The sequence below is a fragment of the Equus asinus genome, chromosome 20 (genome assembly GCF_041296235.1).
Source record: "Equus asinus isolate D_3611 breed Donkey chromosome 20, EquAss-T2T_v2, whole genome shotgun sequence".
In the NCBI taxonomy this organism is placed as follows: domain Eukaryota; kingdom Metazoa; phylum Chordata; class Mammalia; order Perissodactyla; family Equidae; genus Equus; species Equus asinus.
The window spans coordinates 109,346,556-109,360,783 of NC_091809.1; the positions used below are offsets into that span (position 1 = coordinate 109,346,556).

Genomic DNA, 14,228 nt, shown 5'->3' on the forward strand with positions numbered 1-14,228 from the left:
CAGTTACATCGAACTTGATAATTGTATATTTCATATCTTCTATACGTCTGCTTATTCTATGTTTACTGAGAGTAATATTTTAAAATCTGCCGTTATAACTGTGTATTTATCTGTCTGCTTTTAGTTCTATCAATTTTTGCTTACGTATTTTAAAGCTTTATTATTAGGCATATACAGACTTATAATTGGCATATCATTTTAGTAGATTTGACCCTTTTATCATGATAAAATACCTCATTTTATTTCTAGTACTTTTTCTGTCTACTGTATTTGATACCATGTTTCTATTGTGTAGTGTTTGCTTGACATTTTTTTCCGTCTTTTAATTTTCAACTTCTCTGTGTCCTAACAGTTAAATTGTCATTTATAAGCAGCATATCATTGAATTTTGAAAGTCTGTGTCTTTTAATTGGAGTCTTTGGCCCAGGAATATTTAATATAGTTACTGATATATTTGGGGTTAAATCTACCTGCCATCTTCCTGTTTGCTTTCTATTTGTCTACCCTATTCTTTGTTCTCTTTTCCTCCTTTGTTGCCTTCTTTTTTGTTATTATTATTCCATCTCATCTCTTTGTTTGCTCATATGATGCACATTATTTTACTATTCTTTTTAAGGTTACCCTGGAGATCACAACATACATTATTGTTCTGTGAAAATCTAATATAAATTAGTACTTTGACCTCTTCCTGGACATTGGAATTGCATGGACTTTAAAACACATTAACTATATTTACCACGTTCTTGCCTTTTGTGCCACTACCGTATATTTTAACTCTACATGCATATTGAACACACAAGAAATTATCTTATACAGTCACATTTCATCTAGCTTTATCCATACATTTACCCATTCCATTGCTCTTCATTCCATCATACATTTCCTTTCTTTCACTTGAGATTATTCTCCTTCTACCTGAAGAAAACTAATTTTAGTATGTCTTTTAGTATGGGTGTGCTGGTGTTGAATTATCTCAGTTTTCTGTATCTGAAAATATCTTTATTTCTCTTTCACTTTTGAAGGCAATTTGTCAGTCTCCTGGCTTTCATTATTTCAGTTCTAACTGTTGCTCCTATGAATGTAATGTATCTTTTTTTCTTCTGGCTGTTCTTAATATTTTAATTTCCTTTTATTTTCACAAATTTTACTGTCACGGTCCTAGGTTTTTTCTTTGTTTTTTAATTTGTGTATCCTCTTTGCTTTGGAGTTTATTGTGTTTTTTGAGTCTGTGGCTTGAAATCTTGAATCATTTTGGAAAGCTCTTAGCCAATATGTCTTTAAATATTGCTTTTACCTCGTTTTCTCTCTCCTCTGCTTTGGAATTCCAGTTATACCTATGTTAGATCTCCTTACCATGTTACATGTCTCTTATGCTCTGTTCTGTATTTTCCAGGTTATTTCCTCTGCCTTTTTCAGTCTTAATAGTTTCTGCTGAGCTATTCACCATTGTCACTAATCTTTTCTTGAGCTATTTCTAAGCTGCTCTTAAATCTACCTATTAAATTCTTAATTTCAGTTATTGTATTTTTCTGTTTTCCATTTGGTCTGATTTTCATTTTAGTGTTTTCAGTAGAGGCATTTTTGGGCTGAAATTATCTAATTTGTCCTCTGTTTTCTTGAGTATATTAATCAGTATTTTAAAATCCATTCTGATAACTCTATTCTGTATCCTGTATGTCTGTTTCTATTACCTATTCCTTAGGGTTGATATTTGGTCTTATCTCTGGGTCTATCTTGTAATTTTTTTATTTGAATTCACACACTGTTTTTGAGAAAATCATGGAGCTATTTTGAAAGTCTGAAAGATATCTTCCTCCAGGTATCATTGTCTGTTGCTTCTGGCAGGCAGTTCATCTAAGACCATGTCACCCAAAAGCAGTATGGACTGAACTGATTGGAGGCTGGATTTGCATCTTTGTGTCACCTACTTTCGGTCTACCCTTCTACTAGTCAGTTTTAGCCCTTTTGAGTCCTAACTGAAATTCTGGGACCATTACCTGGTCATAACCATTTGATAGATTCTAAACTCAGTCTTTGTCTCCCTCATCCTATTAGGCTGCCGAAAGTTCTGCTCAGTTTCTCAGCCTCCCAGCCTCCGCTTGCGAATAAACAAAGGCGTTGAGGGGATGAGGCACCACAGTGTTGGGCTTGCTTGTTTGCACTCCCCTTTTCTCTCTTCAAGTCCTAGCTACTTTATGGCTCTCTGATCCCTTCAAACAGATCATTTTAATTATCTTACCCAGTGTTTCTAGGTTTTTTCAGTGGGAGGGTCTGAGCAAGCTAAACTGCTATAGACAGAATAGAAGTCTTTGAATATGTTGATTTTGATTTTCCCCTGAAATGTAAGCTCTGCAATCCTTGAGATTTTGTCTGTTTTATTTATTTGTACCACAGGTGCCTAGAACAGTGCCTGAAATTTAGTAATTGCTCAGCAAATATTCATTTGTTGTTTGTTTTTGTAGCTGAGCACTAGTTAGTCTAATTTCTGAGCTGACCGTTTTTTTGTAACTCACAGTAGCCTTAGGACTATCTAATACATACTAGTGAGTGGAAATTATGAGACCTGCTAAGTTGTTAGTCCAGAACAGAGGAAGATTACTCCAGTGCGTTAACTTTGAAAGAGTTACTGGGAGATAGAAATAAAATTGCATTTTATCACTTCTAAAATGTACTTTATTCAAGTCAATACATGAATTGCAAATGAATGACTAAATCAATTTTTAAAAGTATTTCCTGAAGAAGAAGACAATGATGTGTAAAGATAATGCTATCAAAGATTTTGAGCAAATTATGCACAAATTATTTTTGAGTAAAAGTAATGTTTTTTCATTCCATCTGTACAATATGTGAAAATATTCTTTGAGCAAGGATATCTTTTAGTAATATTTAAAAGTGATCATAATTAATATGAAAATCAAAATATCTTGGATATATATAAGTACGTCTGTGAAGAGCTTTAAGTTATGTGGTAAACATTAAAATATCAAAAAGTGAACCGTTCTCAAAGTATAACTGGAGCATGGTGAAATGGAAGGAGAAATACAGCCCAATGGTGGCACATGAAAGAAGCTGGAGAAGAATTCTCGGTGGTCAAAAGGTCACAGTCCACCAGTGTGCCATGCATTTGGTGTGCCTGGAGCAAAGCCTTGCCATTGCTTCCAACTCTCAGTTGGCAGCACAAATTGTAAGAAGAGTATGTAAGAAAATAAAGCAGCTCGGAGCAGAGAGAGAAAAGTTACATTTATTGAGGGCCTTCCCATGCCTAGGTGTCTTAGTCGGTGTTCTCATGTACATTAATTAACATATTCTTCACAGAAACTCTGTGAGGTTGGAACTGCTCTGTTGTCTGCATAGTACAAAAAGGAATCTGAGTCTTGAGGGGATAAATAATTAGAAAGTTAATAGTCTGATTCAGTCTGGCTCCAGAACTTGTTGAGATATTTCTACCATCCCAGGCTGCCTCCGAGGTAAAACCTTAAAACACCATGAGATGCAGGGAACTGGCCCTGGGGGAAATTAAACAGCTGGTCCAGTAGAACAGAGTGAAGAAGCAGCAGAGCCAAGGTGTAAACATAAACCTCACGATTCAGTCCCCTTCTACTCTGCTGCTGGTGTTTTAAGAAAAAATAAACCTCCTCTGACTGATATATGTTGGTACATGTACCTTGTGTGCTCTTGTTCATTTTTATATTCCTGTGTCCAGCCCCTGGTAGATAATCTGTATTCAGAAGATATTTGAATGCTGAATCTGCAGACCTATAACTATGAAGAGATGACAAACATTAAAAACAATTAAAGCACTTTAGTAAAAAATCAGACAAACTAGGCAGATTTGTGGATCACAACACAGTCATAATGGTGAAGACTTAGAGATCTGAGATGGCACTAAATAAACAGAAACTTGAGAGGTATTACAGTGTAGTGGTTAAGAACATGGACTCTGAGCTAGTGGGACTGAGTTTGCATTCTAATGCTGCCACTTGCCTGCTATCTGACTTGGTAAGTGACTTCACTGCCTGCACTTGTCTCTTCACCTGCAGCATGTGGGTGATAATGTCACCCACCTCACAGGGCTCTCCTGAGGAGGAAATGATTCAGTTGATAAGAAGCGCTTAGGGTGGGGTCTGGCACAGAGGAAGCACTCTACAAGTGTTTGCTCAAATGTGAACTGCACGTTTCATCCCCTGTTTTGGCTTCCTCTGACTTCCTTGCTTGGGAGGCCTAAAGAAGTGGTAAAAGCAGCCATGGCCCCTGCTTTGTGCCTACAGACCAATAAAATGTACTGAGTGGAAAATAAGTAGCACACTGGCATTTACATGGATTAATGCTGGTACTAATGTGAGAGGCTTGGATCCACAGTAAGCAAACCTTCATCCTGGAAAAGCAATTTGGATTTTGCTCTTCTTATCCTCTTATGGGAGTTATCATCTAGGTATGCCCCTAAATGCACACACAAAATGAGTGATGAAGGTTTATGATGAAGTAAACTCTGGATTCAGTTCACTTTAAGTTTGATGAAATAAACTAAGTACCTGGGTACTGTTCTGGCAGCTTCTTAAGACATGTTGGTTGTCTTCGGCTTTACATTGCTCTGTTTGTCACTCTGGTCCACATGATCAGAGTTATCTGCATGTCCATCTGCTAGCTCAGTGTACCCTCATATCTCTCTACAGGGTTCTTGATAATGGACTGAAGATGGCCTAGTCTATAGCTTAGATGACTTAACATCATGTTGTCTTTGCTGCTGATCCTGACTTGGTGCTAGTTTTAGTGATTGGGCCAGTTCTAATAAATTACATCTCTAATTTATTTTGTCATGTATGCATCTCTTCTCATATCCCTGTCTAGAACCTCATTCCTTCACAACTAGATGATTTGTTCTTTTTAGGAAAAGTCTGGTCAACAGCTAGAGCCTTCCTATATGCTGCCGCGTTTACTTGACGCTAACATGACTAGGTCCCTATACATTGCTTTCTTAAAGACCCCCTACTACCACATACTACCCCTTCCCAGATGATCGTGTATTAGCCCTTGCCAGACCCTGAGCCATAGACTCCTGGTTGGCTTCTGCTCAGATTTCTATTTCTGGTACCTGAACCCAGCCCCTTAGTCTACCTCTGAATTCTAACTTCAACTACCAACCACCACTGCATAACTCTTGTTATGCCTTTAAGAGGAAGCTACCCTGTAACATAAAGGTCTCAATCAACAGAAGAGAATCTAGAAGATTAAAGGGAAAGAAAATTTGTTTTCTCCTTCCTACTTTTAATTTCACTCTTAAATACAAAGAGTGTGGTATATTGTTGGCAAAAATGCCCACTATAATTCCTCTCTTCTCCGTATGTACCCTCTTGTAATGTGTCCTTACTGCTTTTTGCAGCACGAGGTGAAGTCTGTTTTTATAGCCCTTGAATCTGAACTGAGCTATGGACTTAGTTTGGCTAATGGGATATTAGAAAATGGGGCATAATCAGAAGCCTGAAAAGTGCTGAAGTCTGGGGTTGTCCTACCTTGCTGCTTTTGGAGCCAGACCATTCTGTGGAAGACCTGATGTAGCCTGCTAAATGCTGGAGACATGTGGTCCAGTCACCGTTTTACTCCAGCCAACTTCCCACATGTGAGTGAGGCCATGTGGACCAACCAAGCCTCAGTCAACCCACCATCAAAAGAATCACCCAGCTGAGCCCAACCCAAACTTCTGACCCACAGAATATGAGCTGAAAAATCATGGTTGTTTTAAGCTACTAAATTTTGGGGTGGTTTGTCACACAGCAAAAGTTAAGTGATTCAGAAAGAATCAAGACCATCATTATCAATCATTTTCATGGACCATTTTTATGTTTTTGTCAGTTGTCTATGTCTGAATCCCACGTTTGTGTACTTTGGTAGCATTCATTACTATGCTTGAGGTTAGAAGTTATATAATGACTTGAAGCATTTATTTAATATTGTTGATTAAGAGGGAGGAGTGTTAAGTCCTGGGAGAAGTATAATAGTGATGTTTTTCTTCCCTAGCTTGTCTCAGAAAGAATTAGCCTCCAAATTCAAAGTTTTTCCTGAAAATTTTTGTCCTGACTTCACATTTTTAAATTGCTTTATCCAATAACCCAGTTTTTTTTTAAAAAAATCTGATTCTACACAAATAAGTTTTCTGTCCATAAAACTGAAAATTATTTATTCCTGGGGAGCAAAAAGTACCTGTTTATATCAGGCATTTTATAAACCATGGGAGTTTTGGGTTTCTAAAACCAAGATGGCTAAGTACTCACGTTAGCTACAAGATGTCGTCCTTCTGAGTTGGATCCACTTTTATTGTTTGTGGGGTAATATATCCTTAAGCCCTATCATTAGACTGTGTGCAGTTAGAAGAATGATGAAGTTCCATGTTCAGTCCTAAATAAATACCCAGTGAATAGTAATACTCTCGCAACCTCAGCCTCGGTATATACTAGAGCATCTGAGTCCTTTATAATAAAGCAGACCCTTGTACTCCAAGTGCAGATGACTTGCCAGTCAAGCTTAACAATACTTATCACAGTCAAGGAACTTCAGAAATGGCTTCTAGCAACCACAGCCTTGTTGGCACTCCACTGCTAAGTGCCTTGGCTTTCCTTGGGACTGGGCTGTAGGACCATTCCCATGTAGCATGTGCTTTGAGTCACAGGTAACACCTGCTTACATCCTGGGGAGCCTAGAGTGATGACACGAGGATGTAAACAAATTGTGCATTTGTGATTATGGCTAATTGTCCTGTTTGGCTCTATTTTTGTGACCATCATGATCTTCCCTAGCCAATTCACGCTTCTCTGTTACTTGTTTTATAACACTTGTAAAACACCTATGCAAAAATATTGAAAATTAAAATTTGAAAGAAAGAAGGATGGAAGGATGAGGGGAGGGAAAAGAGAAGACCTGAGGGAGGAAGGGAAAGAGGAAGGAAAGAAGAAAGAGAAAGCGGACATGGCGTCGACCTGTCCAGGAAAATTAGCCTCACCGTAATTGCATCTATGAAATTATGCCTCAGGGTCTGAAGTTAAGGCTGAGTTTTCAACAGATGGTCAGTAAACTTTTACTCTGAGAACAATCTAATTCTCTAAACACGTAAGTGCTATAGCATCAGAAAATTCTGCCTTAAAACACGTGATTTACTTTGTGGTGTGGCTTCATGGTTGCCCTTTTTCCCGTACCATATTCTCATACTTATATATCATTATGCTGAGTTTTGTACCACAAGGATTACATTTTTGTTATTTACTCATAGTGAGGCATAAAACTGCATGGATATTGTATGTTGAGCAGTTACATTTGAGGGCACCCAAGAATGCAAACATCCCCTGTGAGGTTTTATTTTTATTTTACGAGAATATTAGCTTCAACCATGATAATAGCTGTAATGCCTAAGGAATAAAGACTGGACAATAGTGTTTTTTTTTTTTAGGCTTTTGCTGCAGTGTAAAGAAGATTTCTGTGGTTAAAGATAATACCTGAATCCTAAAAGGGTTGTCGAAAATGTGTAGAGCAGAAATTGTCCTTAGATCAAAAACAATTAACAAAACAAAACTGTGCAAGTACAGTGAGGAGGGAGCAGGCTGAGCAGTGGTGTCCAGGACAAAGCCTCGGGCTGCAGGTCATCCAAGTCAGCAGTGCGAAGTCAGTTGGACAACTGCTCTGATCTCCAGCTGTGTTAATATAATAAGTAGAACACGAGAGGCAAGAATTTATTCTGTGCTGACCATTATGGAATTCACATCTCAGGATACAGGCAAACTGTGTCCTTAGACATTCAGACAAGAACAGCTGGCATGGTGAAAGATACTTTGTGTGGAGAATAGCAGAAGAAACAAGCTGTATGGTTTAGAGGAAAGGAGACTTGAGGAGCATGATAGCTGTAGTAGTTATGATGGTTTCCATTGCAAGTAAAAGAAAAACCCGTTCCCACTGGGCGTCACTAACAAAGCGGATTTACGGGCTCATGTAACTCAAGAATTCAGACAGGTGGGGTTTTAGGTGCGGCTCAGTCTAGTGGCCTGGTTAATCTTTCTACTTTGCCTTCTACAGTTTTGGCCAAAACTGGCTGCCACTCTCTCCCTTCTTTGAGTTAAGACATCTGCTGGCAATAATCAGGGTTATGTGCTTTTTTCATAGCAATGAAAGTCTGAAAAACCTTTTTCCTTGAGTAGCTTATTGGAAGAAAGAAGAATTTTCTTTTCCCAACTCCCTAGGAAATATCTCTTGTATCTCATTGGCCAGAGCTGTGACACATGCCAATCTCTGAAAAAATTACCTCAGGGGTCTTGGGGATGGTGTGTTCAAATTAGCTTAGCTAATCAGAAATCTACCTTTTGGGCTGAGATGTTATACCCATCAGGATTCTCAAGAGAAATAGAACCAGTGGGGGATATACATACATACATACATACATGTACATACTCACAGTATATACAGAGATTTATTTCAAGGAATTGGCTCACACATTGTGAAGACTGGCAAGTCTGAAATCGGTAGGGCAGGTCAGCAGGCTGGAAACTCTGACAGGAGCTGATATTGCAGTCCGGAGGCAGAATTTCTTCTTCCTCAGGGAAACCTCAGTTTTTTCTCGTACCGCCCTTCAGCGGATTGGATGAGGCCTGCCCACATTCCTGAAGGTAATATCCTTTACTTAAAGTGAGCTGATTGTAGTGTTAACCACATCTACAGAACACCTTTACAGCAGCACCTCCATTACTGTTTGATTCAATAACTGCATCTGCAGCCTAGCCAAGTTGACACCTAAACCATCATAGATAGGACCAGTCTCTCTCGAAACACGTGGCTGAAATTTTGCAGAGCTGTTGGAACAGAGAGCTTGGCAACTAAGAGGCAGCCAGTAAATATCCCTAATATCCTAATAGATATGTAACAGGCTGTGGAGCGATAGACTTTCAATTGCTTTATATGGACTGATACCAGGGATAAAAATTATAGAAATAGTGAGGAAACAGCTATCAACTTAACTGAAAAAAGAAGTGGCTAAAAAAAGAGTAGTGAGGGCCAGCCTGGTGGCGTAGTGGTTAAGTTTGTGTGCTCCGCTTCGGCAGCCTGAGGTTTGCAGGTTCAGATCCTGGGCACAGACCTACACCTCTCATCAGCCATGCTGTGGCAGCATCCCACACACAAAATAGAGGAAGATTGGCACAGGTGTTAGCTCAGGGCCAATCTTCCTCACACAGACAAAAAAAAAGAGCAGTGACTTCTTACTACTGGGAATGTTCAAACATGAGGTAGCAGACTTGACTGGTATAAGGCCCTAAATTAAAGCCCAGTATTATGTGTTGTCGACCGCTGGGGACACTGGGAGAGCCTCGAATGCCTAACTACAAGTTCTCCTTCCCACTGAGGTCCCACAGATACAGATCCTCAGTCAAAGGACCCTCCTTATCAAAGCGATCAGGCACAATATCTGCTTACCCCTGAGTAGCAGGTGTCAGTTCCCTGCTAGCTCATGGCATTATTCAAATAAGCCAATCACATCCTCTCATGGGAACCAATGGCACCCTACCCTCTTGATACCACAAAACCTGCTTCTCACAGCCTCTGGTTGCCCACTCTGTCCTGAGTGCATCCCCCATGTAGCCAGGCATGGCGTGTGGTGTGCTCCTCCCTTGTGAGTACATGTAACTGTAAACTCCTGTCAGTCTCATGTGTCCAGTGTCAGGCACCCCATGTTCGGCCGTTTCCATAATCCTAGAATGGGAATCCCTCCCTCACCAATGGGGTGAGTGGGAGGTAATTAAAACAGTGACCCTCCTCCCTGCCCCCCAGCAGTGACAGTGGAGAGGGAAAATGATCAAACATCAGTTAAATAATTGGAATACATGATTTGTGAATTGCCTTCCAATCCCAAGATTCTATTATTTTTGTTTTCAATGTATTAGCATTCATTTTATATTTTCCAAATACAGACATAGCAATCTGTTTATCTCTCTACTGTTAGCACTCATCAAGTTGTTTTGCAAACTGTTTATTTACATATCTCTTCCTCTCAGCTCAAAGCTCAGAAAGCCATGCTTTATCAATCTTTAAGTACCTCCAAATAACATACTGCTGGACGCATAGCAGATAATTCAGTGAGTATTTGGTGAGTGAATCTGAAAATCACTTTCTCCATCAGAATTTGAGAAAACATTACCAATGAGCTGTGAAGTACTCCTTAAACAACATAGATAAAAGTAAATATCATATGGCCTGGCCTGGTGGCACAGCAGTTAAGTTCGCGCGTTCCACTTCTTGTCAGCCCAGGGTTCACTGGTTCGGATCCCAGGTGTGGACATGGCACCTCCTGGCAAGCCATGCTGTGGTAGACGTCCCACATATAAAGTAGAGGAAGATGGGCACGGATGTTAGCTCAGGGCCAGTCTTCCTCAGCAAAAAAGAGGAGAATTGGCAGTAGTTAGCTCAGGGCTAATCTTCCTCAAAAAAAAAAAGTAAATGTCATAAATATGAATTCCCCAACACTGATGAAATCCACACTCACTCTTCCCACCTGTAGACGGAGGGAATGAGGTCTTGGGAGTGTTGCCCAGTTTTTCTCTTCTCATTCCCTTTCCAAAATGCCTGTCAGTTGCCCTAAGGCTTCTGAAGAACCCTGAAGGCAGCATCTTACTTTGTGTAGGAAGGAGAATTAGTATAGCTGTTAAGTGATCCCACCTCCTTGCCTGTCTGTTGATTCTGAATGCTCCATTCACTTCAGAATCTCTGCTGAGAGCTAAAACATTGCTTCTGCAAGAAGGGGTTTACTTTAGGCATAGTTTCATTCTTCAAGTGTGCAGCTGCACAGCAGCCTGATCCTAAATTATGGGAAAAATATGGAGAGACCTAAAATGGTTGACTTGAAGATGTTTGACATATGTTTTTTCTGTGATTTCTGTTTTATTATTATATTTCAATTGGCTTACCCATTAAATTTGTTCTTTTGTTTCCAGTTTTACTGAGATCATTGACATACAGCACTGTATGAGGTCTACAGCATAATGAATTAACTTACACGGATTGTGAAGTGATTTACAACAATGTTTAGTTAACATCCATCATCTCATATAGATACAAAAAGTAAAAGGAGAAAAAAATGTTGTTTTCCTTCTGATGAGAACTCTTAGGATTAACTCTCTTAATAACTTTCAGATACACTATACGGCAGTGTTAACTGTAGTCATCATGTGGTACAGTACCTCCCTAGTACTTATTGATCTTATTTATCTGGAAGTTTGTACCTTTTGGCCACCTTCATCCAGTTCCCCTTTCCCCAACCCCCACCTCTGGTAACCACAAATCTGAGCTCTTTTTCTGTGAGTTTGGTTTTCTCTCTCTTTCTTTTTAGATTCCACATATAAGTGAGGTCATATAGTATTTGTCTTTCTCTGTCTGACTTATTTCACTTAACACAGTGCCCTCAAGGTCCATCCATGTTCTCGAAAATGGCAAGATTTCCTTCTCCCCTTTTTTTGGTTAAATAATATTCTGTTGTACATATACCACAACTTCTTTACCCATTCATCCATTGATGGACACTGAAGTTGTTTCCATGTCTTGGCTATAGGAAATAATGCTGTTATGAACCCTGGGGTGCAGATATCTCTTTAACATAGTGTTTTCGTTTCCTTTGGATATATTCCCAGAAGTGGAATTGCTGGGTCATATGGTAGTTCTATTTTTAATTTTTTTAGGAACCTCCATACTGTTTTCCATAGTGGCTGTGCCAATTTACAATCCCACCAAGAAGTCGCAGAGTTCCCCTTTCTGCACATCCTCACCAGCATTTGTTATCTCTAAATTTATTCTTTTGAGGGAATGGCATATGCTTCTTTTCCAAACCCATAGATTTAAGAACTTTTTTTAAGAAAGAATGAAAGACCTGGTCTGAGAAAGGAATTTTTCTAATTCATAAATTTATTATATACCTTCACAAAGGTATAAAATAAATTGTGTTTATTAGCAAGAACAAAATTACGTTAAATCACCTTTGGTGTTGAAACCAAAGATGTAGAGTTTCCATATCCATATGTCTTTATATAGTACTAAGCATGTGGTTGGCACTTAGTAAGTATATATTGGTTGAATGATATAATAATAGGATGTGCTCCCTACCGTTGATCATAGACCTTAAGAAAGACTTCAATATAACAGAAGTGTTTTCTCCATCTCCTGGGTTTATTCACAGTAAACAGATTCGAGCCATGCTGGGCCAGTTCAGCCAGGCGGAAGCCTTATTAATGAAAGCTGGAGTGCAGCCAGAGACTTTGGATGGAGTTCTTTTGGATCTTGGGTGTTCTTCCATGCAACTTGATGCTCCTGAAAGAGGTTTTTCCCTTCGGAAGGACGGTCCCTTGGACATGAGAATGGATGGCGGCAGGTGAGTATTGATAAAGCACTTCTTCTCACAACGAGAAATCCATTTCTCAAAAACACTTGGAATTTAATTTCCTTTTAAGACTGCAGAATTCCAATCACACGCCCACACCTAACACTATCCATACATAATAAATCAGTTTTGTTTGCTACTCATTATAGACTTTACAGTTTTTCTAGATTTGGGATTCTAAACAAAAAAAAATCATTGCTGTCTTTACACAAAATAGTGAGGAGGATAACTTTCATACTGATTATCTTTTTTATGGAAACAATGTTAGCTTTTAGACTACTAACAAAATTGATAAATATGATGCTTAAACAATGGTTCCATTTTTCTGTAGGCCCAACTATGCCTCTTGTGTGGAGTAAAGGGAACTATATTTAATGCATATTCTATTGAATGCTACATAAAAGGCAAGATCCTAGAGGTCAGTGATTGTGTGTTTTGTCTGGTCTCTTAAACAGTCACTTGGGTTCAATCTTCTCAAGACAAACTACAATTTGTGGTACTATGTCAAACACAGTACTATGCAGGGGCCCGCCCAGTGGCGTAGTGGTTAAGTGTGCACGTTCTGCTTAGGCGGCCCAGGGTTCTCCGGTTCAGATCCCGGGTGCGGACATGGCAACCACTTGGCGCGCCATGCTGTAGTAGGAGTCCTACATATAAAGTAGAGGAAGATGGGCATGGATATTAGCTCAGGGCCAGTCTTCCTCAGCAAAAGGAGGAGGATTGGCAGTAGTTAGCTTAGGGCTAATCTTCCTCAAAAAACCCCCGCACAGTACTATGCATAGGACGGCTTTACACCACCTCTTCATTCCTCACCTCACCACCCTGGGAATACTAGCGTTTGTCCTCCATTGTCCAAATAGGTACATTTATATATTTAGTAACGCAAAGAGGATCACATTCTAGGAAAGTATAGGATAATTTCTTTTAGATCTAAGTTAATTTTAAAAGCTTAGATTAGCACTTGTTTCTGTGCCCCACACTGGCCCAGGGACTGAACAGCCAGTACCTGCAAAGCTTAACCCTGCTTTTCTCCCTTATTTCGTGTCCCTACCCCTCCACCCCCACCAAATTATGTATCATGGCCCCTACCTTTGGGCAGCTTACTTTCTAGGAACGTTAGATTTTCTTATATCTAAATAAGCAAACCATTATGTTACTGTTAGTAGTCTGCAATTCTAGACCTGCATGAACATTTCTACGGAAACAAATAGGTTTTCCAAAGTTTCTTCCAGCCTATTAGAAGGACCTATATATAAGAAATGTAAAGTCCAACTTAAGGCAATAAATCAACATTGAATTGACTTTGACTTCTTTCCGACAAACTGCTTTGTCCCATGGTAATTATTCACATGTAGCCTTTTCCCCATGTTTTGATATGACCTGTTACCTTGGATTGTGACCCATTCTTGTTGGAACCTTTCTGTTCTTAGTCTTATACCTTCTTTTGCACAAGTTGGCATTCATAGAATGAAAAATGTGATCATAAGAGAAAATAATAAAAATCCTTTAAAAACCAGTGACTAATAGTAAAGGTCAAATATCTTCTCATGTTTGGAGATTGAGGTGGTTGTGCTGAGGTAATAAAATGTCAAGCGAATTTCTGCTTTTCCTCTGTCTTGCTAAGGAGGACGCCTTCTGAAATACAATGAGCAAAGCTTCTAGCTAACGGTAGTAAACCTCTATATTGTTAATGTACAGACTTACAGCAAATTGTGGTCTGCGAATCACGGTTCTGAGGTTCTCACCTAAGAACTTGAAGATAAGATTGCCCTTGAGAATTAAACTCTTAAGTCAATACATAATGGATGAGATTAGAGATGAGCACACATGT

The 14,228-nt window shown here is 39.2% G+C and overlaps 1 protein-coding gene across 7 annotated transcripts in view; it reads left to right on the forward strand.

Moving 5' to 3' along the window:
* Positions 1 to 14,228, forward strand: part of METTL15 (methyltransferase 15, mitochondrial 12S rRNA N4-cytidine) — a 180,051-nt gene that overhangs the window by 132,231 nt on the left and 33,592 nt on the right. For all 7 annotated transcript variants that reach the window (XM_044753739.2, XM_014831445.3, XM_070491383.1 and 4 more), the window contains exon 4: positions 12,197 to 12,388. In XM_044753739.2, the coding sequence (XP_044609674.2) occupies positions 12,197 to 12,388 (192 nt within the window). The remainder of the gene's footprint in view (positions 1 to 12,196; positions 12,389 to 14,228) is intronic.